At 46.0% G+C, this 23,140-nt stretch overlaps 2 protein-coding genes across 2 annotated transcripts; one reads left to right on the plus strand and one right to left on the minus strand.

Annotated features, from left to right (window-relative positions):
* The first annotated feature begins 518 nt into the window (after positions 1-518).
* Positions 519-3,713, plus strand: LOC109753095 (uncharacterized). Its single transcript, XM_020312025.4, has 5 exons — positions 519-1,463; positions 2,388-2,467; positions 2,658-2,922; positions 3,027-3,294; positions 3,377-3,713. The coding sequence occupies exons 1-4, from the start codon at positions 614-616 to the stop codon at positions 3,278-3,280; spliced, it is 1,449 nt and encodes a 482-aa protein (XP_020167614.1). The 5' UTR covers positions 519-613; the 3' UTR covers positions 3,281-3,294; positions 3,377-3,713.
* A 295-nt stretch (positions 3,714-4,008) lies between these two features.
* LOC109753096 (uncharacterized) lies at positions 4,009-10,423 on the minus strand. The gene is made up of 4 exons (XM_020312026.4): positions 10,125-10,423; positions 5,651-5,815; positions 5,500-5,549; positions 4,009-4,389 (listed from the first exon to the last, which is right to left on the minus strand). Exons 1-3 carry the CDS (start codon positions 10,393-10,395, stop codon positions 5,512-5,514), a joined length of 474 nt encoding a protein of 157 aa, XP_020167615.1. The 5' UTR covers positions 10,396-10,423; the 3' UTR covers positions 4,009-4,389; positions 5,500-5,511.
* Positions 10,424-23,140: the final 12,717 nt, after the last annotated feature.

Consider the following 23,140-nt stretch of genomic DNA (forward strand, 5'->3'; position numbering starts at 1 on the left):
AGAGCAGGTAAAATGAGACGAAGGGGAGGGGGGAGTGGGCTGGAGTGGTGTATTATATATAATCAAACAAAGTAACAAACTTTGATATAGATTTCAAATCCGTAGAAAAATGAAGACGATACTTCAGTCTTTTGGTTTATGTATTCAGCGGTCAAATAGGAGTGGGGATGCTCGTCTGGATACAGATTCTCCGACCTCGGCCAGCCTTGCCGGTCCCTCCTAGACGTGCGATTAATGATCATCAGATTTTAAATTTCCATTATAACACCTGCAGATCGTGATCCATGTTCCATCACGCATCACCGGCGCACGGAACAGAGAGAGAGAGAGAGATTCCAAAAATAGTCAACCTCATGCCAAGATTACCAGCTTCATTATTGCTGTTATTATCATACTGCGGGCGGGTAACAACCTCCCCAATTAAGCTTAACAACCCCCGCCGGACGGCCCTGGTTCTTTTACAGGAAGGACCCTGCGTTCCACGTCCCCTGCTTCGCAATTTACGACTTGGACCTCGACACAGCTGAGAAACTATGATATAGTCCCCGCCGGGTCAGCCGCGCTTCCCGCCCGGTCCGTTCCCGCTGCTGTTGTTCCCCGGCGCCTCACGCGAATGCCGACGCCAATGGCGGCCGCGGCCGGAAACGGAGAGGCCTCGCCGCTCGTGGAGGCGGCGGGGTGTAACATGCTGCGGCCGCGGGGCGGGCCGCCTCCCCCGTCGCCGTCCCCGGTGATCGGCAAGCCGCTCGCGTCCGGCGCAGTGCCGCGGCATGCGCTGGAGTTCGACGGCGAAGGGCGGTATCTGGACGCGACATGGGACCTGCCTACGTCGCCGAAGACGTCGCCTTCCTCCGCGGCGGGGGCGTTCACGTGGCATCACGTCGAGCTCCCGCGGTTGCTCACCGGTGGCGCGGCCGCGAAGCCGCTACACCACGCGCAGGCGCTGATCGAGCTCCTGTGCCCGCCGCTCACGCTCCAGGAGATCCTCGCGCTCGTCGGGAACGGCCCGCACTGCGGTGGCGTCGCCGACGGCGGCGGCGGCGCACTCGTGCTCCGCGTCAGCGCGCCCGGCCCGCTCGGCAGCGCCTTCGCAATCCGCCTCGCCGCGCGCGTCACCGAGAGCTCCGTAGTCACCGTGTCCGTCGGCGCCGTCCCGCGGCTCGCGTTCGGGACCACGCAGGCGTCGCTCCTCTCGGAGGTGCCCCTCGGGGTGGCCGCCTCGCTCGCCGAAGAGGGGCACGGCGGCGGCCGCGCCGTCGAGGGCGGCGTCGTCATCGACGAGCGCCTGCTCGAGTCGCTGCTTGCTATGAACCACGCGGACGGAGCCCACACCGACAACCCGGTGCCACGGACGGTGTCCAACCTCCTCGTGCACGTCCTCGGCACGCACGTCGACCACGTCCACGACATTGTCACGCGCCTCGAGATGGAGATCGACAACATCGAGCTGCACATCGACAAAGGTGGGTGACGGAGGTTGCTTTCTTGGCTGGTAATCTCAAAGCATACAATAATCTATGTGGTACGGTGCTTATTCTACTAGTCATCTTTTTAAGACTCTGCAAAGAAAAGGCAATCTTTTAGGAGTTGATACTAACTTCATGTCTACGCCTTTGTGGTTGGTGATGACAAATTCTTGTTGTATGAACAACATGAGTTGCATTAATCATCATCATATAATGTTAATTGAACCGGAAGCTTAATTTGGTGGCAATGAAATGGGGGTTTGGGTGTCAAATTTGTTGCCATTGTTGATGTGCATTGGAACGGCGAACTGGGAGAACTTCTGGAAGGTCAAAACGAGCTTGCTGATGTTCTTGGGTTAATTGTGGATTGTTCGATTTGCAACACAGTTTTGGTTCCACATTTGTGCTTAAGCTGATTCTCAAATGGTGTTTTTCCATCTAGAGGCCATTCCCTGATAGATTGAAGATGCCCTAGTGCTGGAATAAAGATAAAAGAGGAAGCTAAGAACTTAACAGGTTTTGCTTATGGATGGTAGAATGTGAATTGTCATGTTAGCACTTAGTAGCAACCTTATTTTCTGAAATGCGATGAATGCAGCGGCGGCCCAACATGATCTTTTCTGCACCATCTGCGAGTTATTGGGGGAATTTTGTTCATCAATATATTGGGTTCTAGACAGGTTAATGTCAATGGAATGCAATATAAAGCAAGTCTTCATTACTACTGATAAACTTGTACTCAAATTTGTTTGTAAGGTGATATCATATAATCGAATAACTTTAGTTTATGTCTAGTAATAGTCTAGTTTGATTATGCAAAGGATATATCTACAAGGTATCAGATGGCGAATGTATTCACCTAGCACCTGGCAAATCGTCTCTTGAGATTTTTCATGGTATGCTTATGTATGTTGATTGCAGGTGGTCACTTCATGAGAAAACTTCTGTTGGATGGTAGGAGATTCCCCAAAATGCACCTTGATTTACAGCGCCTACTTCAGGTATTTGTTGAACCCCCTCCCAAATTTCTGAAGGGATATATGGAGGACTTGAGTGGGATGTATTTCAGTGATGTATTTAACTGAGTGTCCATGTGACCCCAAGATCAATATCATCTGCTGTTTCCTGACCTACCATACCATGATACCAAATAAGAGTTGGAGACCTGATGCTAATATGCTGTTCCTCCAGGTGGTTTCTCACGGCGAACAAGTCTTCCCCCGTGTGAAGGACAGATGTGCGAGCAAGAGTTGGTTCGCAACCGAGGATATTGCCGCCCTCGAAGATTTGATCGGACGCCTTAGGAGGCTCAAGGAAAACCTTGGATTTATAACAAACAGAGTGACCACGCTGCAGGCCAGCCTCGACAGCTGGCAGTCAGAGCAGATCAACAAGAGCCTATACTATCTTTCATTCCTCTCCATAGTTTTCCTCCCTCTCTCCATTGTAACCGGAGGTAAGTTATCCATGTTGGTCATCGTATTGAACTTCCCCTTCATCAGGTTGTTTCCTGCTCATGGGTGATCACCTGGATATATCCTTGCCTGCTATTTGACGCAGTTTTCGGGATGAACGTCGGTGGTGTGCCATGGACCGAGCAGAACAAGAACCCCGCAAATCTGGACGGTTTCGCCAACGTGATGCTGATATGCGCCGTGATCTTGCTGCTCCTGCTGCTTTGCTTTCTGTTCCCTTCACTGTATTCTCATGTGTCGGCATGGCGAACCCGGCGTGAGCTGACCAGGAGTGGCTCCCAGAACAAGAGGCACCTGAAACTCTTCAAAGACCACAGGGAAGGCTACATGCGCCTGTGAGGGGAGCATCACAGGTAAAATGGTGACAGCAGTTAATTAACATGAATGAAACCTTCTTATGTATGCTCATCTCCTTGAAAACACCCATGAATGCAGGTTCTTCCTGTACTCACCTGGGGGATACTTTGCGGTAGGCGATCATGAAGGGAAGATCCGAGGTGTTCCATTGGCAGCGAAAAATCATGATACCAAGATTTTTTTGGATGATGTTGTTGTAATATTGGGTGTAAAATTAGACAGAAAACTAGATAGGGGCCTTGTACAGCTTTGGTTCACAACCTCCGACATAGGTTCACCACACATCTGTTCATTTTTTAGTTCTTTTCTTTTCCATTGTTATCTTGGGGAAGTTTGGTAGTAAGTCTCACTGTACCATTATTTTGCCTGTAAACTGTAACATTTTTTAAAGAGAACAAGCTAATTGCTTCGTCCATTGTTCTTCAGGTGTCTGTTCATTTATTCTCATCATAGTTGCATGATTTTTCTTCAGAATTGGATCATGGAAGAAACCAACATGTTTCAAATCATTTGTTCGGAACTTCCAAACTTGCCTTGCCGGCAAGAATATGGCAGTATGCTGATTGGCTTCATTGTTTAGACCAAGAAGCACATACAATTTGGGAATAGTCCCGGTCCAAAAGCATCTTCAGAATATTGACGGTTTCTTTCTACCAGCCAACATAATTCATGAACTCAAGCGGTTGCTATCTTCAATATTCACAACACAGTTATTCCAAATTTGCACAACATGAGATAAAAATATTGTTTACCCCTTGCAATCTAGTGTTGTACATGTTGAGACGGATTCCCCAAGAGAAAATGGTACATGAGTGCAATTGGTACATCTGAAGCGCATTTCACTTTCCACGCCACCAAGGAGAAGAGATTGTTCAGACCGAAGAACTAATCCCACTTCAACTATATGACAAAAAGAATGAAGCGTTCCTAGTGATGCGAATTTGGAGGGCAGTTGCAATCACGACTCTTCAGTCTTCACTATTATACACAACCTCTTGTGAAAATGCCGCCTGCATCGCTATTGAATTACAGTTCAGCTGACAGAAATGGTGAGCAATTGACGGGCAACACAGGAAATATCCTTCTAGATCCTGCAGTTCATAGCACTGGTGTTAGGAGGCACTTATCAGTAAGTAAACATAGAACTGTGAGTTAAAAGGGTTCTTTCTTATGTAACATTATATCGGAAATCCCTTTTGGTGACCGAGCTCCAATGAGGCCTCCAAATTCAAATTTCAAATTTCATCAAAATTCATATTTTTACGTTTCAAAAAAATCTGAAAAAAAACACAGCTATACATGAAGGCATAACACACATGTGTGTAAATTTTCAGGGCAAAATACGTTGAAATGAGGGCTGTGCAAAAAAGACAAATCTAGGGCTGTTTAACACATGATACTATTCATTCTCTCAGGCCATGAATTTGTCTTTTTTGTACAGGTCGCAATTCAAGGTATTTCATCATGAATTTTTACACACATGTGGGTTACATCCTTACATATACGCATATTTTTTTTCAGAATTTTTTGAAACATAAAAATTTGAATTTGAATTTTTCAAAAATAAAGGGCTCCATGGAGCTCGGCCTCCAAAACGCCATTCTCAACATTATATACCCTATATAATCTAAAGCTAGAACAAGCTTGTAATATTTCAGATATGAAACTGTTGCATTTATAATCCTAAACCGAGTCGCTAGATGCTACAACTCTACTGGACTGAATGATCACTGATCTACTGTCAAAAATATAAGAAAGCTTTTATCTACAGAACTAGATTCAGACTATCGAAATCCATCGACATATTTCTACAGTGTAGCTTACAGTGTAGCCCTTAGGGCTTAGGGCCGTGGGCCGGGCCTCTTCCTTAAAATGCCAATATGCCAAGCCCAAGCCCGTCCAGGCCCTGCTGGTGGGCTCAAAACTCAGGCCCAAGCCCAGCCCACGGGCAAGCCCATCGGGCCTAAGCCCTGGATTTTAGGGCCGGGCCGGAGATGGCCAGGACTAATCATGAGCACTCAGGTCTATCATGAGCACCCAAACATATTTCTACAGTGTAGCTTACTCCGGTCTATCATGAGCACCCATACATATTTCTACAGTGTAGCTTACTCAGGTCTATCATGAGCACCCATACATATATCAGCTGAGATGACAATATATTCTGGAAAAAGAAATGATAATAGACCAAAGTAATGTACCTCAATCCAAGTTTAATTCTGGTTTTGCAACTGCACACGAGATGAATGATCTGCAAACATAATACAACATGAATATCATAATTCATCAGGTTTATCTGAGCCGAGTAGTGCAATAAAGAATCAGATATAGTGTTAGTATGGTGAACAGTACCACTTGTAACACCAGTAGAAATCATTCTATCCATATTATCTATACGTCTTTGTATGGACCTTAGTAGCATGTTTAGCGCTAACACTCTCTTGCGGATAGAGGAAATCCTTGCTGCATGTTGTGCTATTACCGGGGAGGGTGCATTCTCCAATAGCTTGTCTAGTTCTGTAGAAACCAAGAGGCATAATTTCATAAAATTCACGACGCACAGGGAGAGTATGAGTTGAAAGCAATATACATGCAGAGAAAAACAACAACACAAAGTTCAATTCAGAAACATATGAACCACAAAATAAGCATCCAATAACAGAAGTATAAATCTCTGGGGCGATATCTTGCCAAATGCTGATGTACTTCACATAACATGGTTCAAGGTAGGATCACGTGTGCCGGGAAATACACAGGAGCACATGGATGCTCCACCCCCCTATATGAAATTAAATTCAAAAAATACAAGAAAATTCAAAAACTGAAATCTTGGACTATCAAACTTGGGTGCCCAGTCTACTCCCGTATGAAGTTATGAAGTTCCGTAGAAAAAATACCAGGAAATGTATCCGTGGCGACAAAAATACAGTCCGAACTAAAATCCATCCAAACAGTTTTTTTTTTCTATACATAAGAATTATTTGTCTTTTTTGCCACAGATACGTTTCCTGGTATTTGTTCATGAAATTTCACACGAAAGTATATTGGGTTCCCAGGTTTCATATTCCAAAATCCCAGATCTTTTTTGAAATTTCCTGGTATTTTTTGAATTTAATGTTCACATAGGGGTGTGGAGCACCCAGGTGCTACAAATCCTCTTCCCGCGTGTGCCTCTCAATACTGCAAGCACGATAAGCAATCTCTCATAGGCAACATGATTAAATGTACATTAGTTACCCTAAGACCGCATTTAATTCCTTGCAATTAACTCGATGGTGCTGGTAGGGTGCAGAGCACAGGGCAAAACCTGTCTTCGCAAACAAAAGGGCCAAAAACCTGCACTCTTTTTTTTTTCTGAAAAGGCTCAGATCTATTATAAAGATTCGTACAAAGCACCCCAAACGTAATAAAAATACGTCAAGGTTTTTGGACCACCGAACGACCACTACCGCCGCTAAACGAGCTGTCGACGAACCGCTGTCGCCGCTCCCACACCGGAACCAGCCTGACCTTGTCGATGACAGCCGGGAAGTCTTCGTGCACGTGCCCTTAAGGACCAGCGCCCCAAAGCCGCAGGCGTCGCCGTTGAACCCTTAAATCAATTCAAAGAACCTGACACGAAATCTCACCGTCTCATATGCAAGACGAGAAACCCTAACCTCGCCGCCCCAAGAAGATAGCAAGAATCTACTCCGAAGCTCCGTCTAATCCATCCTGACGGACGAACTTGAGGAGGATCGAAGCCCGGAAGACTGACTCGGAGATGAAGCACCGTCATCCATCCGAGCGCCACCCCTGTGAGGATTAAGACCCTAACCTATCTACTAACCGGACTCGAGACACCAAGATTCCCCTCTCCGCCATCGGAGGGGAGGAGATTCCACGGGCTCGCCAGCAGAGATTGAGTGAGGAGGTTTCGCCCTACTCGCCTTGCGTGAGGGGAAGGAAAGCCAACGATAAACCTGTACACTCATGTTTTGATGGCGCCACAGAAGCCTTGCTTCTACCGTATTCAACTTATATAAGTGTGCAGGTAATAAACAAACAATTTATTATAGTCAATACAACATAATACCACTACTCTATGTCCTGATCTTAAACACCAGAACCGTCCAGATACAGGGGGTGCGCATCACCCGGAGCCAAAGATTCGCTACCCATATAGGTCCTGCTTTTTATGGAAAGCAACAAGCATTGGAGAACCCAGAGTAGCAACTATGGTTTGCTGGACCAAATCTTCCTCAATCAGGTACTTATCTTAATCTGCGTATTTCCATGTGTTTTGTCAATTTAACTATCATATTTGTGTCTGTATCGACAGTGATGTACTTTTCAGTAATATAATTTTAATTCCAATCTAGTGAACCCTTTTGTATGCCATAACTTAGCACCTCCCTGGCTTCATTTCTATGCGTTTGTCCACCAAGTTGGTTGCTTAATATACTTCATTTTGTTGTTTGGGTGTTTCAAAGTGCACTTTTTTATCCAAGAACTGAGCCCCGATGATATTCCAAACCACTCTTGTTTGTCTTTCACTTATGTAGGATAATAATAGAGCCAGCAGCTGGATATATAAATCTGCCATATCACCAAAAGCCAGCCTTAATTACTGTATAGAGTTGGCTATTAGGTTAGTACTTTTTTCACTCTCTTTCATTTTTCTCTCATTAATTTTTTTTACCTAGGAGCACACGTAGAGCTCACTCCTTTTCTTTTTCCTTACCTCTCTTTTCCACATAGGCAAAAATGTCATGTAATAAGCAGGCTTATAGCGTGCTACCTCCATCTCGGTTTATTGGTCCCCTTTGTATTTTGTGCCAAATTTTGACCATAGATTTCACTAACAAAATATAGGTTGTATACCACAAAACTTATATTGTTGGATTCATATTTGAAAGAGGTTTTCAATGATACTATTTTCATGGTATATAACCTTTTTTTTGGTAGTTAAATCAGGTCAAAGTTTGACCCAAAATACAAGGGGGGCTAATAAACCAGGACGGAGGTGGTACTAGTATTATACTTCCTCTGAATACGCAATTATTGTCAAGTCAGCCATGCCACTTAAAAACATGCTCTACATTATTATTAGTTCATAAATACTCCCTCTGTTCCGAAAAACTACTTGCACTGCAACAAAACTGAAACCAAATACTAGCATGAGCATCTCTACAATAAGAATAATCTTCGGTTCGAATTGACGGAAAAATACCATTAACTACTGCTTAGACAACAAGGCTGAGTCAGTACCAGAATGACCATAAAAGAGTAATACTAGCGCGAGTACCCATATCACACTGTACCACAAAAATTCAGGAGCTTAAAGCAGAATCTGTTGGTCCTTAGGGCATTTCTAACCGATCCCCAATAACTGGTTAGAGGGGGGACCTAACCGATCCCCAATAGACCATAGTGGAGTAAAAAGTTACTCGGCTGCAATCTCCATATTTTTACTCCACTGCTCGGCGGTCGAGTAAAAAATCTCTCCCTCTCCTCTGCCTCCACTTCTCCCCCTTGCCCCGCCGTCGGCGCCTCCCCCGCCCTTCCCTGCCGCCTCCTCACCTCCCAATGGCCGGACGCGGTGGCCAGAGGTCCCCGCCGCCGATCCGCAACGCGGATCCGCGCCGCCATGCCCGCGGGTCGTCGTCCGCTGGCGCACCCTCTAGCCACCGCCGCTTGCCCAATCGGCCCGCCCCCACCCGATCCGCCGATTTCCCAAAGCTCCCTCCGCCGCAGCCGCCGACAAGGACCTACCTCAGCGTCCGGTGGCGTTTGCGGGGGATATGGGTGGTGGAGATCACCGACCGGGAGACCCACAAGAGGAAGTGCAACGGGTCGTTCCACAAGGCGGAGCTCGCGGCGATGGAGTATGACCAGTGGCAAGTCCAATTCCACGGCCGCGATGCGAGGCTGAACTTCCCGTTCGGGACGGCGTCGGTCCACCTCGTCCTACCGAAGCCGGGTGTGGTGAGCGCGGCGATGGCGCGGGAGGACCGAGAGGCAAGGGAGCGCCTCGAGGCGGAGGTCGCCGACGAGGCGTACATGGAGGACCTCCACCGCCAGCACCCGGAACTCGTGGAAGCGGAGCGGGCGATATTCGCTGACAAGGCAGGGAGGTCATCGTCATCTCCAACGACGAGGTGTAAGGCGGCGAGGAGGAGGAGTTCGACGTCGAGGAGTGGCGGAGAATCTTCCCCGACTGCGACAACGACGGCACCGGCCCAGACCCGGCTCTCACCGAGGGTGGCCTGTCGAGGAAGGATTGGCTCGACCTCCACTACGGCCGTTGAGGTTGAGTAGTTTTTAGTGTAGTTTTAAGTTTAATGTAGTTTAAGTTTAAGTTTATGTTTAATATTCGGTTGTCAAGACTATCTATTTTGAACTTATGTTTAAATGCATGCAAGTTTTGGTTGAAATTAGGTTGAATTTATGCAAATTTACGTTTTACTCCGCTAAGTTTAGGGGATCGGCTAGAACCGACCAAAACTTAGTGGAGTATAAATACTCCACTAAGGTTTACTCGGCCGGATACTCCGCTATTTTTTAGGGGATCAGTTAGAAATGCCGTTAGATCAGTCAGATGCCATATCTAAACAGTAAGTATCAATTAATCCAATTCGCTTAGAGCAGAGCTAATCTGTACCGAATCATTTGATTAAAACACATGCCGGAGACACCTCAACGCAAACTAGCCACAAAGCGCAAACAAAACCCTAGGCGAAGACGAGCCCGCACATCCCCCACAGGATGGCCGCAGAGGCAGCAGCAGGGAGCAAGTAAATTTGGGGCCAAGGCGTAAGAGATGATGCAGGAGGTAACCACCTACCTCCGTTGAGGCGGTCAATGGCGGTGGCGAGCTCGGCCTGGCTCTGGGCGGTGGCCGCGGCGCGCACCTCATGCTCCTCAAGCGCGCTGCCTAGCACCCCTGCGATGGCCGCAGCCAGCGCCTCGCACCTGTCAGGATGAGGACCCGTGTCCGCATCCTCCAAGCCGCCGTCCCCGGTGATCTCCGGAGGCCGGTCGTCGCCGCCGGCGATTGTAGCAGACGGGCCGGAGGTGGTGGGAAGATCGAAGCCGTCCATTAGAGGTGGTTCCATCGAGAGAGAGCGCTGGAGACAAGCAGTGGATCGGGAGGACGCCGGGCCTCAGATTGGGCCTAGCAATGGGCTTCGTTTAATTTGAATGGACAAAAGAGCAGGGGCTTCCTAGTCGCGTTCTGAACCGGCCCAGTATCATGGCTACATTGTCGCTCGTCCAGAGTCGCATTGGTTCGCATCGCACGATCACGGTTGACCGATCAACTGTTGTCTTTTGAAAAAAAACATTTCAAAAAATCCGTAAATAATGGGGAAAAGATTTTTAAATCAATAAGACATGGATTTGAAAATAAAAATCATCAACTTTAAGAAAAAAGGTTCATGAATTAGAAAAGGTCCACGGTAATTTAGAAAACTTGCAGATCTGAAAAAATATCATTGTTTTTGAAAAAAAACACAAATTTCAAAAAAGTTCATGGATTTTGAAAAATAATTAAGGATTTGAGAAAAGAATTCATGAATTTGCAAAAAAGTGCATCAATTTTGAAAAACAAGTTCACGAACTTGAAAAAGTTTGCAGATTTTGTAAAAAACACGAATTTGAAAAAAGTTCATCAATTGTGAAAAATACATGAATTTGAAAAAAGTTCACGGGTTTTGAGAAAAAAGTTTGTCAAATTTGAAAAGAGTTCATGGATTTAAAAAGCATTCAAAAGGTCAAGAATTTAAGAAAACTATTCACGATTTTAAAAAAGGAAAATAAAATGAACAAAGAAAGAGAAAGAGAAAAGAAAAAGAAAAACACAGAAGAAAACCCGGGCAAGCAAAACGAAAGAAAAGAGAAACCAAACAGGGAAATCACTCTGTCGCTTAGCGTTGTAGTTGAAGAAGAAAAAAAATAAGTAAACTAGGCACAGCAGGCAAGTTGTCCACTTGGTTACCCCGGTTTGTACTAAGGCCAACTCCAACGCGCCGACCCAAACGAACATGAATTTGATCTTTTTTGTCTGTTGGGTCGCTAGTTTGGCCCATATCTGCATCAATTTGGACAATGCGCCCAACTGGCCAACCCATTTGGTCTGTTTGGGTTGTCTAAAAAAATGGTCTGTTTGGGTAGTGCGCCGATCCATTTTGCCCTCGACCGTTTTTCCAACTTCCATTTTCTGGTAATCAAACATAGAAATACAGCATTGGAACAAAAGGATCACCACGGGCATAGTTCATGCATCTTGACCCTAGTTCATGAAAAACAAACAAATAGAAGATGATCACGCATCTCGGTCTTGGATGAACTTTTGCTTCCCCTCAAACACAACCTCCTTTTTGGAGTCATCTTGCTCGTGTCGCCCACCATGATCTCCACTTCCTTGCAGATTAACGCAAGCTCGACCTCCCTTGCTCTTGTTTTGGCATTGGCCTCTCCGATCTCGAGCTTCTTCTTTTGTATGTCGAAGTAGGTCTTCATGGCCTCCTCTTTCTCTTGGCGCTTCCTCTTTTCCCTCTCTTCCTTTTGGGTCATGAACCCCTTCAAATTTTCTTGCAAGGTGATTGTCGAAGCATCAAGCTTTGCATCCACTTTAGAATTGGCCTTCCCCTAGGTCTCTTCTTTCACTTGGGTCGGGGACCGACGAGCCCCCCCCCCCCCCCCACCTCTTCCTTGGGCCACATATTGCTCCTTAAACTTTGGGCATCCGCCTTGGAAATGTTGTTCCTTTTTGCTCGGTGACGGTTTTGGGATCTTGACCAATTATCATCGAAACTTCGCAAATCAACTGTCCTCATCCTCTCTATATGCTCCCTTCCTCACACTTTTCCTCCTCTTTTGTGGCCGTCCTTGCTTTACAAGCTCTTCATCAGACAACAATGGCTCTCCATCGATGTCAACACAAGCTTCGCCTTCGGAGTCTTGGCCATCATTGTATTGGTCGTTGTCTTGGTCGTGGGCGTCTTGGGAGGTAGCGTCTTGGCCATCTTGAATCTCTTCTTCATCATACTATTGGCCACCCTCGTTGATCATATCCTCCAATACTTCCACCTAGAACCTCGTATCGGTCGGCGTGGGGGTGGGCATTTCACCGAACAAGTTGTGGGTATCAGGAAAATTGGTCGGGGAGACTACCCGTGAATATCGGACCAATAGGAGATCCACGCAAACGCCTAGTCAATAGTACCTACACACACAAGAGCAAATACTTGCACCCAACACGGGCAAGAGGGTTGTCGATCCCCTTGAACTCGTTACTTGCAAGGATTAAATCTGATAATGGTAGATGGATAAATTGAAAAGTAAAATAAAAGTAAATAAATTGCATCAATGTATTTTTGGTTTTAGTAATATGGTAAAAGTAGACTCGAGGGGCATAGTTTTTGTTGGGAAGCGTTGCATGGGAAATAAAAAAAATTCTACGCACACGCAAGATCTATCCATGGAGATGCATAGCAACGAGAGGGGGAGAGTGTGTCTACATACCCTCACAGATCGTAAGCGGAAGCGTTTAGTAACGCGGTTGATGTAGTCGAACTTCTTCGCGCTCCAACCGATCAATTACCGAACGTACGACACCTCTACATTCAGCACACGTTAACTCGGTGAAGTCCTCCACCTTCTTGATCCAGCAAGACAGCGAGGTAGTGGATGAATTCCGGCAGCACGGTGGCGTGGTGACGGTTATCGTGAAGTGATCTCCGCAGGGCTTCGAGTAAGCACTACGAAAATATGACCGAGGGTGTAAACGGTGGAGGGGGCGCCACACACGGCTAAGCAATTGTTCTGGGTGTGCTAGGCGCCCCTCCCACATATATATAGGTGGGGAAGGGAGGAGGTAGCTTGGAGGTGCCCCAAGTGGGGCCGAATCCCACTTGGGGTCTTGCCCCAAGCCGCACCCCCTGCCATGTTTAGGTGCGGGGGAAAGGCATGGGAGGGAAGCGCCCCCCTCCCTTTCCTTTCTCCCATGAGAAGGGAAGGCAGGAGGGGCTAGTGTTAGGAATCGTTGCATGGAAAAAAAATCTACGCACACGCAATGATCTATCCATGGAGATGCATAGCAACGAGGGGGAGAGTGTGTCTACGTACCTTCGTAGACCGTAAGCGGAAGTGTTTCACAACGCGGTTGATGTAGTCGAACTTCTTCGCGCTTCAACCGATCAAGTACCGAACGCACGACACCTCCACGTTCTGCACACGTTCAGCTCGGTGACGTCCCTCGCCTTTTTGATCTAGCAAGACATCGAGGTAGTTGATGAGTTCCGTCAGCACGACGGCGTGGTGACGGTGATGGTGAAGTGATCCTCGCAGGGCTTCGCCTAAGCACTACGAAAATATGACCGGGGGTGTAAACGGTGGAGGGGGACGCCGCACATGGCTAAACAAATGTCTAGGGTGTGCTAGGCGCCCCCCCCCCCACATATATATAGGTCGGATGGGGAGGGAGAGGCCAAGAGGCGCCCAAGTAGGACCGAATCCTACTTGGGCTCCTCCCAAGCCGCGCGGGCCCTCCTGCCATATTTGTCAAAGGGGGAAGGAAAGAGGGGGAGAGAGGGAAGGAAGGGGGAATCAAATTCCACCCTTTCCTTTCCTTCCCCTCTTTCCTTCTCCTCTTAGGCCGGCCCATATGGGGGGCGCACCAGCCCCTTATGGCTGGTGTGTTTCCCCTCTTGGCCCATAAGGCCCATATCTTTTGCCGGGGGTGCCAGGAACCCCTTCCGGTGACCCAATAAGTACCCGGTACCCACCGAAACACTTTCAGTGTCCGAATAATATCGTCCTATATATCAATCTTCACCTCTCGACCATTTTGATACTTCTCGTCATGTATGTGATCTCATTCGGGGCTCTGAACAACATTCGGTCACCAAATCACATAACTCATATAATACTATATCGTCATCGAATGATAACCGTGCGGATGAGGGAGTCCTGGATTAGGGGGTCCCCAAGCATCCGGTCTATGTGACATGGGTCAGACTAATGGGTCGTGAAGATACGAGATTGAAGGCCTTCCCCTGTGTCCGGATGGGACTCTCCTTTGCGTGGATGGCAAGCCTAGCGTTCGGATATGAAACTTCCTTTCTCTATAAACCGACTATGTACAACCCTAGCCCCCTCTGGTGTCTATACAAACCGGAGGGTTTAGTCCGTTGGGATCAACACAATCATACAGGCTAGACATCTAGGGTTTAGCCATTACGATCTTGAGGTAGATCAACTCTTGTAACCCATATACTCATCAAAGTCAATCAAGCAGGAAGTAGGGTATTACCTCCATTAAGAGGGCCCGAACCTGGGTAAACATTGTGTCCCCTGCCTCTTGTTACCTTTGATCCTCAGACGCACAGTTCGGGACCCCCTACCCAAGATCACTCGGTTTTGACACCGACATTGGTGCTTTCATTGAGAGTTCCTCTGTGTTGTTGATAGAAGGATCGATGGCTCGCCTTGTCTCAGCGACAAGATCACCTCTGGAAGGGCCCTAGTTCCTGGGCAGATCCTCCAGATTGGCAGTTTCACCATGGGCACCCGCCCGGCCATCATGCCCAAAGCGGTCCTCCAGATCGCCAAAAACCATCTCTGCATCAACCCCGAAAGCGCCGATAAGATGGATCCGGCAGATATCTCGTCCTTAAACGAATTGCTAGATCGCATCACCGCCCTGGGGGTCGCAACAGATTATGATCTGATTAGGCTTAAACCTGATCAGAGGGAAATCATGTCCCCACCTGTTACCCACCTGGTGACCGTCGTGGAAGAGCAAGTCGAGGATACGGCTCCTCCTATGCTGAAAACAAACCACGTTCAGATCTCCGAGCCCTGCGAGCCGGACACCCATCTTCGAGAAGAGACCATTTGTCCTCCGAACATAGAATCAGGCATTGAGCCTAAAAACCCCCAGGACACTCCGGATCCTGGGCTAGTTACCTCAGAAATTTTGCAAAATTCGGATTCCTCAGTGGGTCAAGGTTCGGATTTAAACCCACCTGCCCACCACAATCAATACTCTCCAAGCAATTCCGGTCCCCCGGATATATACGACTTAATGTACATACGACAGCAACCTCAGGAAACAGTCCATCACTTTTGGGCTAGATTCCTACTTGTTAAAAACAAGATTAAAGATTGCTGCAACGATGATGCGGTATCAGTCTTTTGCCGCAACTGTACGGACGAGGGGATCCTCAATGCCCTCAACTGACGCCGCACACTGCACTTCACAGATTTGGCACACATAGTACAGAAGTATTGTGCAATGGAAAGCACCTGGAAAGCCCAGACAGCTCGGTGGCAACCATCGGCTTTTAAGCCACCCACCGGCTGGGCAAAAAGGATGCACCCTCACGGGGCACCTGATCATCGCTTCACGGACAAGAAAATTAAGCCCTTAACGGGACATAGAACTGTCCGCGATGAATGGCTCGACAAGCCTTGCCGGATACACATGATGCCAAATTCCGAACCAACACATAGCCTTCGGGCATGTTGGATACTCCGACAGGTGGCTAAGAGCGGTGAGGCAATCCTCACCAACTCTACCCCAGAGAAGTACCCCTCTGAGGATAACGATCTTAATGTATTTACGGTCTTCGAGACCTTTTCTTCAAATAATCGGCGTGAAAGGGCGCTCCGCGACCTCGCCGAAGTCAACCAAGTAGCCGCAATAAACCCTTGAAACGACATGGCGATAACCTTCAACGCCACTGGCGAAACATGGGCCCGATCAGTCCGAGCACCAACCGCCTTAGTTTTAAACCCAATTGTGGATGGCTTTCGGCTCACTAAAGTACTCATGGACGGGGGCAGCAGATTGAACCTCATCTACGAGGACACACTTGACAAAATGCAAATAGACAAGAGCCGCATCGAGCAGGGCAGTACAACCTTTCGGGGTATTATCCCCAGCCGAGAAGCTCGGTGTTCGGGAAAAATAAAACTTGATGTGGTATTCGGCACGCCTGAGAACTACAGGTCCGAAGAGTTAGTCTTCCAGGTGGCACCTTTCAACAGTGGATATCACGCCCTGTAGGGGCGAGATGCATTCACACACTTTCAAGCCATACCTCATTACGGGTACATGAAGCTCAAAATGCCCGGGCCTAACGGAGTTATCACTATTGCCGGTGATCCGGACATAGCACTCCGCGCCAAAAATAAAACCGCATCCCTGGCCCTCGAGGCACTATCCGAGGCCCTTGCGGCCGAGGAGCTCACCGCTCTGCGTACCACAGTGGATAGAGATGACACAATCCTCGACAAAAGGCCTAAATCCACTTCTTTCAAACCGGCAGACGAAATAGTCAAATTCCAAGTTCACCCGCTGGATCCTAATAAAATAGCAACCATTGGAGTACAGCTGGATCCGGCGATCGACGCCGCTCTGAGAGCATTCCTGTGCGAGAATTGGGACATTTTCGCCTGGCACCCTTCGGATATGCCAGGAAGCCCACGCAGACTGGCCGAACACAGCCTCAACATAATAAAGGGGTTCAAGCTAGTTAAGCAAACGCTACGGTGATTTTTCGAACCCAAACGATAAGCTATGGGTAGGAGCTAGCCAAACTACTTGAAGCCGGGTTTATTCGAGAAATAAAACACCCAGATTAGCCAGCAAACCTGGTCATGGTGCCAAAGAAGGACAAATCCTGGCGCCTTTGTGTCGATTTTAAAGACCTCAATAAAGCTTGCCCTAAGGACCCCTTCCCACTGCCCCGCATTGACCAGATCATTGATGCAACTGCAGGACATGATTCACTGTGTTTACTCGACGCATACTCCGGATACCATCAGATTCAGATGAAGGAATCCGATCAGGCTACAACGACATTTATCACTCCGTACGGGCCTTTCTGTTTTAACACTATGCCTTTCGGGCTTGAAAACGCAGGCGCCACCTACCAACGCATGATTCAAACATGCCTGGAAAAACAAATTGGCAAGACGGTGGAGGCGTATGTAGACGATGTAGTCATCAAAACCAAACATGTCAAATCATTGATAGATGACTTACATCTTACATTCGACAACCTCCGAACATATGACATACGACTCAACCCGGAAAAATGCGTTTTCGGTGTTCCAGCCGGAAAGCTGCTTGGGTTCATCATTTCCAATAGAGGAATCGAAGCAAACCCAACCAAAATCCAAGCCTTGTCTCAGTTGGCAATACCAACAGACCTAAAACGGGTCCAAAAACTGGCTAGATGCGTGGCAGCCTTAAGCCGCTTTATCTCCAAACTGGGAGAGAAGGCGCTACCACTATATCGCCTGCTCCGACGTACCGATCACTTTGAGTGGACGGACGCGGCAACGGCAGGGTTGGAAGAAATAAAAACTCTGCTAGCAAACAACCCAATCCTTGCCGCACCTAATATCGACGAACCTATGCTACTGTATATATCTGCAACTCACCAGGTGGTGAGCACAGCACTGGTCGTCGAACGAGAGGAAGAGGGACATAAATTCCCACTCCAAAAACCCGTATACTACGTATGGGCGGTTCTCACGCCATGCAAATCCCGATACCCGCACTATCAAAAGATAGCATATGCAGTTTTCATGGCATCTCGGAAACTGCGACACTACTTTCAGGAGTGCTCGATCACGGTGGCCTCTGAGGTACCACTCAATGACATCATAAACAATCGCGATGCCACCGGCCGCATTGCAAAATGGGCCATCGAGCTCCTACCATTTGAAATAACGTACAAACCATGCCGAGCCATTAAATCTCAGGTGTTGGCCGACTTCGTCGCCGAATTGACAGAAGCCGAACTCCCTAAAGAGTACGGCACATACTCCAACTGGGTGATGTACTTCAACGGCTCAAAAATGTTAGCCGAATTGGGGGCCGGTGTCATCCTAACATCCCCTACAGGGGACACAGTCCGTTACGTATTGCAAATCATGTATACGGACTCTAATAACGCAGCCGAATATGAGGCACTACTGCATGGTCTACGGATGGTTGTTTCTATGGGCATACAACGCCTCAAGGTGCGCGGGGATTCAAATATCACAATATCCCAAATAAATGGAGAATTCAACGCAAAAGATCCACAGATGGCGGCTTACCACAATGTCGTGCTCAAAATATCAGCTCGGTTCGAGGGGCTCGGGTTTCATCATGTAGCCCGAGACAGTAACTAATACGTCTCCGTCGTATCTACTTTTCCAAACACTTTTGCCCTTGTTTTGGACTCTAACTTGCATGATTTGAATGGAACTAACCCAGACTGACGCTGTTTTCAGCAGAATTGCCATGGTGTTATTTTTGTGCAGAAATAAAAGTTCTCGGAATGACCTGAAAATCAACGGAGATTATTTTTGGAATTAATAAAAAATACTGGAGAAAGAATCAAGGCCAGGGGGCCCACACCCTATCCACGAGGGTGGGGGCGCGCCTACCCCCCGGGCGTGCCCCCTGCCTCGTGGGCCCCCTGGTGCTCCACCGACCTCAACTCCAACTCTATATATTCACGTTCGGGGAGAAAAAATTCAGAGAGAAGGATTCATTGCGTTTTACGATACGGAGCCACCACCAAGCCCTAATCTCTCTCGGGAGGGCTGATCTGGAGTCCGTTCGGGGCTCCGGAGAGGGGAATCCGTCGCCATCGTCATCATCAACCTTCCTCCATCACCAATTTCATGATGCTCACTGCTGTGCGTGAGTAATTCCATCGTAGGCTTGCTGGACGGTGATGGGTTGGATGAGATTTACCATGTAATCGAGTTAGTTTTGTTAGGGTTTGATCCTAGTATCCACTATGTTCTGAGATTGATGTTGCTATGGCTTTGCTATGCTTAATGCTTGTCACTAGGGCCCGAGTGCCATGATTTCAGATCTGAACCTATTATGTTTTCATGAATATATGTGAGTTCTTGATCCTATCTTGCAAGTCTATAGTCACCTATTATGTGTTATGATCCGTTAACCCGGAAGTGAAAATAATCGGGACCATTATCGGTGATGACCGTAGTTTGAGGAGTTCATGTATTCACTAAGTGTTAATGCTTTGGTCCGGTACTCTATTAAAAGGAGGCCTTAATATCCCTTAGTTTCCAATAGGGCCCCGCTGCCACGGGAGGGCAGGACAAAAGATGTCATGCAAGTTCTTTTCCATAACCACGTATGACTATATTCGGAATACATGCCTACATTACATTGATGAATTAGAGCTAGTTCTCTGTCACCCTATGTTATAACTATTGCATGAGGAATCGCATCCGGCATAATTCTCCATCACTGATCCAATGCCTACGAGCTTTTCACATATTGTTCTTCGCTTATTTACTTTTCCGTTGCTACTGTTACAATCACTACAAAACTGCTACTGATACTTTTGCCATCGTTACCGTTACTTCCATATTACTTTGCTACTAAATACTTTGCTGCAGATACTAAGTTATCCAGGTGTGGTTGAATTGACAACTCAACTGCGAATACTTGAGAATATTCTTTGGCTCCCCTTGTGTCGAATCAATAAAATTGGGTTGAATACTCTACCCTCGAAAACGGTTGCGATCCCCTATACTTGTGGGTTATCAAGACTATTTTCTGGCGCCGTTGCCGGGGAGCATAGCTCTATTCTTTGAGTCACTTGGGATTTATATCTGCTGATCGCTATGAGGAACTTGAAAGACGAAAGAACTAAGATTTTTCCCTCAACTACGAGGGGAGGTAAGGAACTGCCATCTAGCTCTGCACTTGATTCACCTTCTGTTTTCAGTAAGTCTGCGACACCTAAACCTGCTTCTGCTATTAATTCTGATATGTCGCATGTTATTGATGATGCCACTTCTGCTATGCATGATAGTTATGATGAAACTACTTCTATGCTTGAAACTACGGTGCCACTAGGTGAATTTCTTGATGAACGACTTGCTAGGGCTAGAGAGAATGAAATTATTGAAACTGATAATATTGATGAAAGTGATGATGAAGATTCTCCCCCTAGATATGAATTGCTTGTTGTGCCTGAGGGTTATGTTATGGATGAAGAAACTGCTAGAGACTTTCTTGCTTGCAATGATAGGAGTGATCTTAAGAAATTATTAGCTAAGCTGAAAGAAAAATCTCTGAATGCTAGAATGAAATATGACCCTGCTTTTGCTAATACACCTATCTTTATTACTGATAAGGATTATGATTTCTCTGTTGATACTGAGATAATTACTTTGGTTGAATCTGATCCTTTTTATGGCTATGAATCTGAAACTGTTGTGGCACATCTTACTAAATTGAATGATATAGCCACCCTGTTCACTAATGATGAGAAAACTCGCTACTACTATATCCTTAAATTATTTCCGTTCTCATTAAAGGGTGATGCTAAGATATGGTTTAATTCTCTTGATCCTGGTTGTGTGCGTAGTCCCCAGGATATGATTTATTACTTCTCTGCTAAATATTTCCCCGCTCATAAGAAACAAGCTGCTTTAAGGGAAATATATAATTTTGTGCAAATTGAAGAAGAGAGTCTCCCACAAGCTTGGGGGAGGCTTCTCCAATTACTTAATGCTTTGCCTGATCATCCTCTCAAGAAAAATGAAATACTTGATATCTTTTATAATGGACTAACCGATGCTTCCAGAGACCACCTGGATAGTTGTGTTGGTTGTGTTTTCAGGGAAAGAACAGTTGATCAAGCTGAATTGCTATTGAATAATATGTTGACTAATGAAAATAATTGGACACTTCCTGAACCAACTCCTAAGCCAACTCCGAAGAAGAGGGGTATTCTATTTCTCAGTCATGGAGATATGCAAGAGGCAAAGAAATCTATGAAAGAAAAAGGTATTAAAGCTGAAGATGTTAAGAATTTACCACCTATTGAAGAAATACATGGTCTTAGTTTGCCGCCTGTTGAAGAAATACATGGTCTTGATAACCCGACACATGTAGTAAAGGTAAATTCTCTCTATAGATATGATAAAGCTGAAATCCCGTTTACTAAGTTTGCTAGTCAATGCTTGGATGAGTTTGATGACTTTATGGTTAAACAAGAAAACTTCAACGCTTATGTTGGTAGACAATTGAAACACAATGCTGATATGCTTGAACACTTGAGTAATTATATGTCTAGAGTTAAAGGTGAACTTAAACTTATTAGTAAACATGCTTCTATGGTTACCACTCAAGTAGAACAAGTACTTAAAGCTCTGAATGATTTGCTCAATGAATTAAATTATAAGAAAAATGACTTTGTTGTTAGAGTTGCAACTAGAGGAGGTAAAGTGACTCAGGAACCTTTGTATCCCGAGGGTCATCCTAAGAGAATTGAGCAAGATTCTCAGAGAACTAATGTTGATGCACCTAGTCCTTCTAAAAGGAAGAAAAAGAAAAATGATAGGACTTTGCATGCTTCTAGTGAATCTGTTGTAGACACACCTGAGAATCCCAATGATATTTCTATTTCTGATGCTGAGACACAATCTAGTGATGAACATGAACCTAGAGATAATGTTAATGATGATGTTCATGTTGATGCTCAACCTAGTAATAACAATGATGTGGAAATTGAACCCGCTGTTGATCTTGATAACCCACAATCAAAGAATCAACGTTATGATAAGAGAGACTTTGTTGCTAGGAAGCACGGTAAAGAAAGAGAACCATGGGTTCAGAAACCCATGCCCTTTCCTCCCAAACCATCCAAGAAAAAGGATGATGAGGATTTTGAGCGCTTTGCTGAAATGATTAGACCTATCTTCTTGCGTATGCGTTTGACTGATATGCTTAAAATGAATCCTTATGCCAAGTATATGAAGGATATCGTTACAAATAAGAGAAAGATACCGGAAGCTGAAATTTGCACCATGCTTGCTAATTATACTTTTAAGGGTGGAATACCTAAGAAACTAGGAGATCCAGGAGTACCAACTATACCGTGCTCCATTAAAAGAAACTATCTTAGAACTTCTTTATGTGATCTTGGAGCCGGTGTTAGTGTTATGCCTCTTTCTTTATACCGTAGACTTGATTTGAATAAGTTGACACCTACTAAAATATCTTTGCAAATGGCTGATAAATCAACTGCTATACCTATCGGTATTTGTGAGGATGTGCCTGTTGTAGTTGCAAACGTCACTATTTTAACGGACTTTGTTATTCTTGATATTCCCTAGGACAATAGTATGTCTATTATTCTTGGAAGATCCTTTTTGAATACTGCAGGGGCTGTTATTGATTGCAACAAAGGCAATGTCACTTTTCATGTCAATGGTAATGAGCATACGGTACACTTTCTGAGGAAACAACCTCAAGTCCACAGTATCAATTCTATTGGAAAAATTCCATCGATTACTATTGGAGGTTTTGAATTTCCTCTTCCTACTGTCAAAAAGAGATATGATATTCTTATTGTTGGGGATGTGCATATCCCCGTTGAGGTAACATAGTGTTATTCGAAATTTCTCCGGTTCCATGTTATTCGGAATGAGTTTGTTAACAAGACTTGATCAACCTTGTTAGTGGATTCCTTTTGATGAGCATGAGATGGATGAAGTTAGAAAGCACAACCTTCTGTACCCTCCTTTTACTTTCTGTTATTTAGATTAAATAAAGCAAAAATAGTATATTCTGTCTGTTTTTTGAATTATTCGTGCAATAAAAATACCCCGAAAATAAAAGTTCTCCAAATGCCCCGAAAATGAAATATGATTTTTTCTAGAATATTTGAGAATATCTGGCACTAAGAACACATCAGGGGGAGCAAGCACCTGGCCACGAGGGTCCAGGGCGCGCCCCCTGCCTCGTGGGCCCATGATGGCTCCCCTCCACTTATTCCAGCCACCACACACTCCTTCTTCCTCCCA

The sequence above is a fragment of the Aegilops tauschii genome, chromosome 7 (genome assembly GCF_002575655.3).
Source record: "Aegilops tauschii subsp. strangulata cultivar AL8/78 chromosome 7, Aet v6.0, whole genome shotgun sequence".
Taxonomy (NCBI): domain Eukaryota; kingdom Viridiplantae; phylum Streptophyta; class Magnoliopsida; order Poales; family Poaceae; genus Aegilops; species Aegilops tauschii.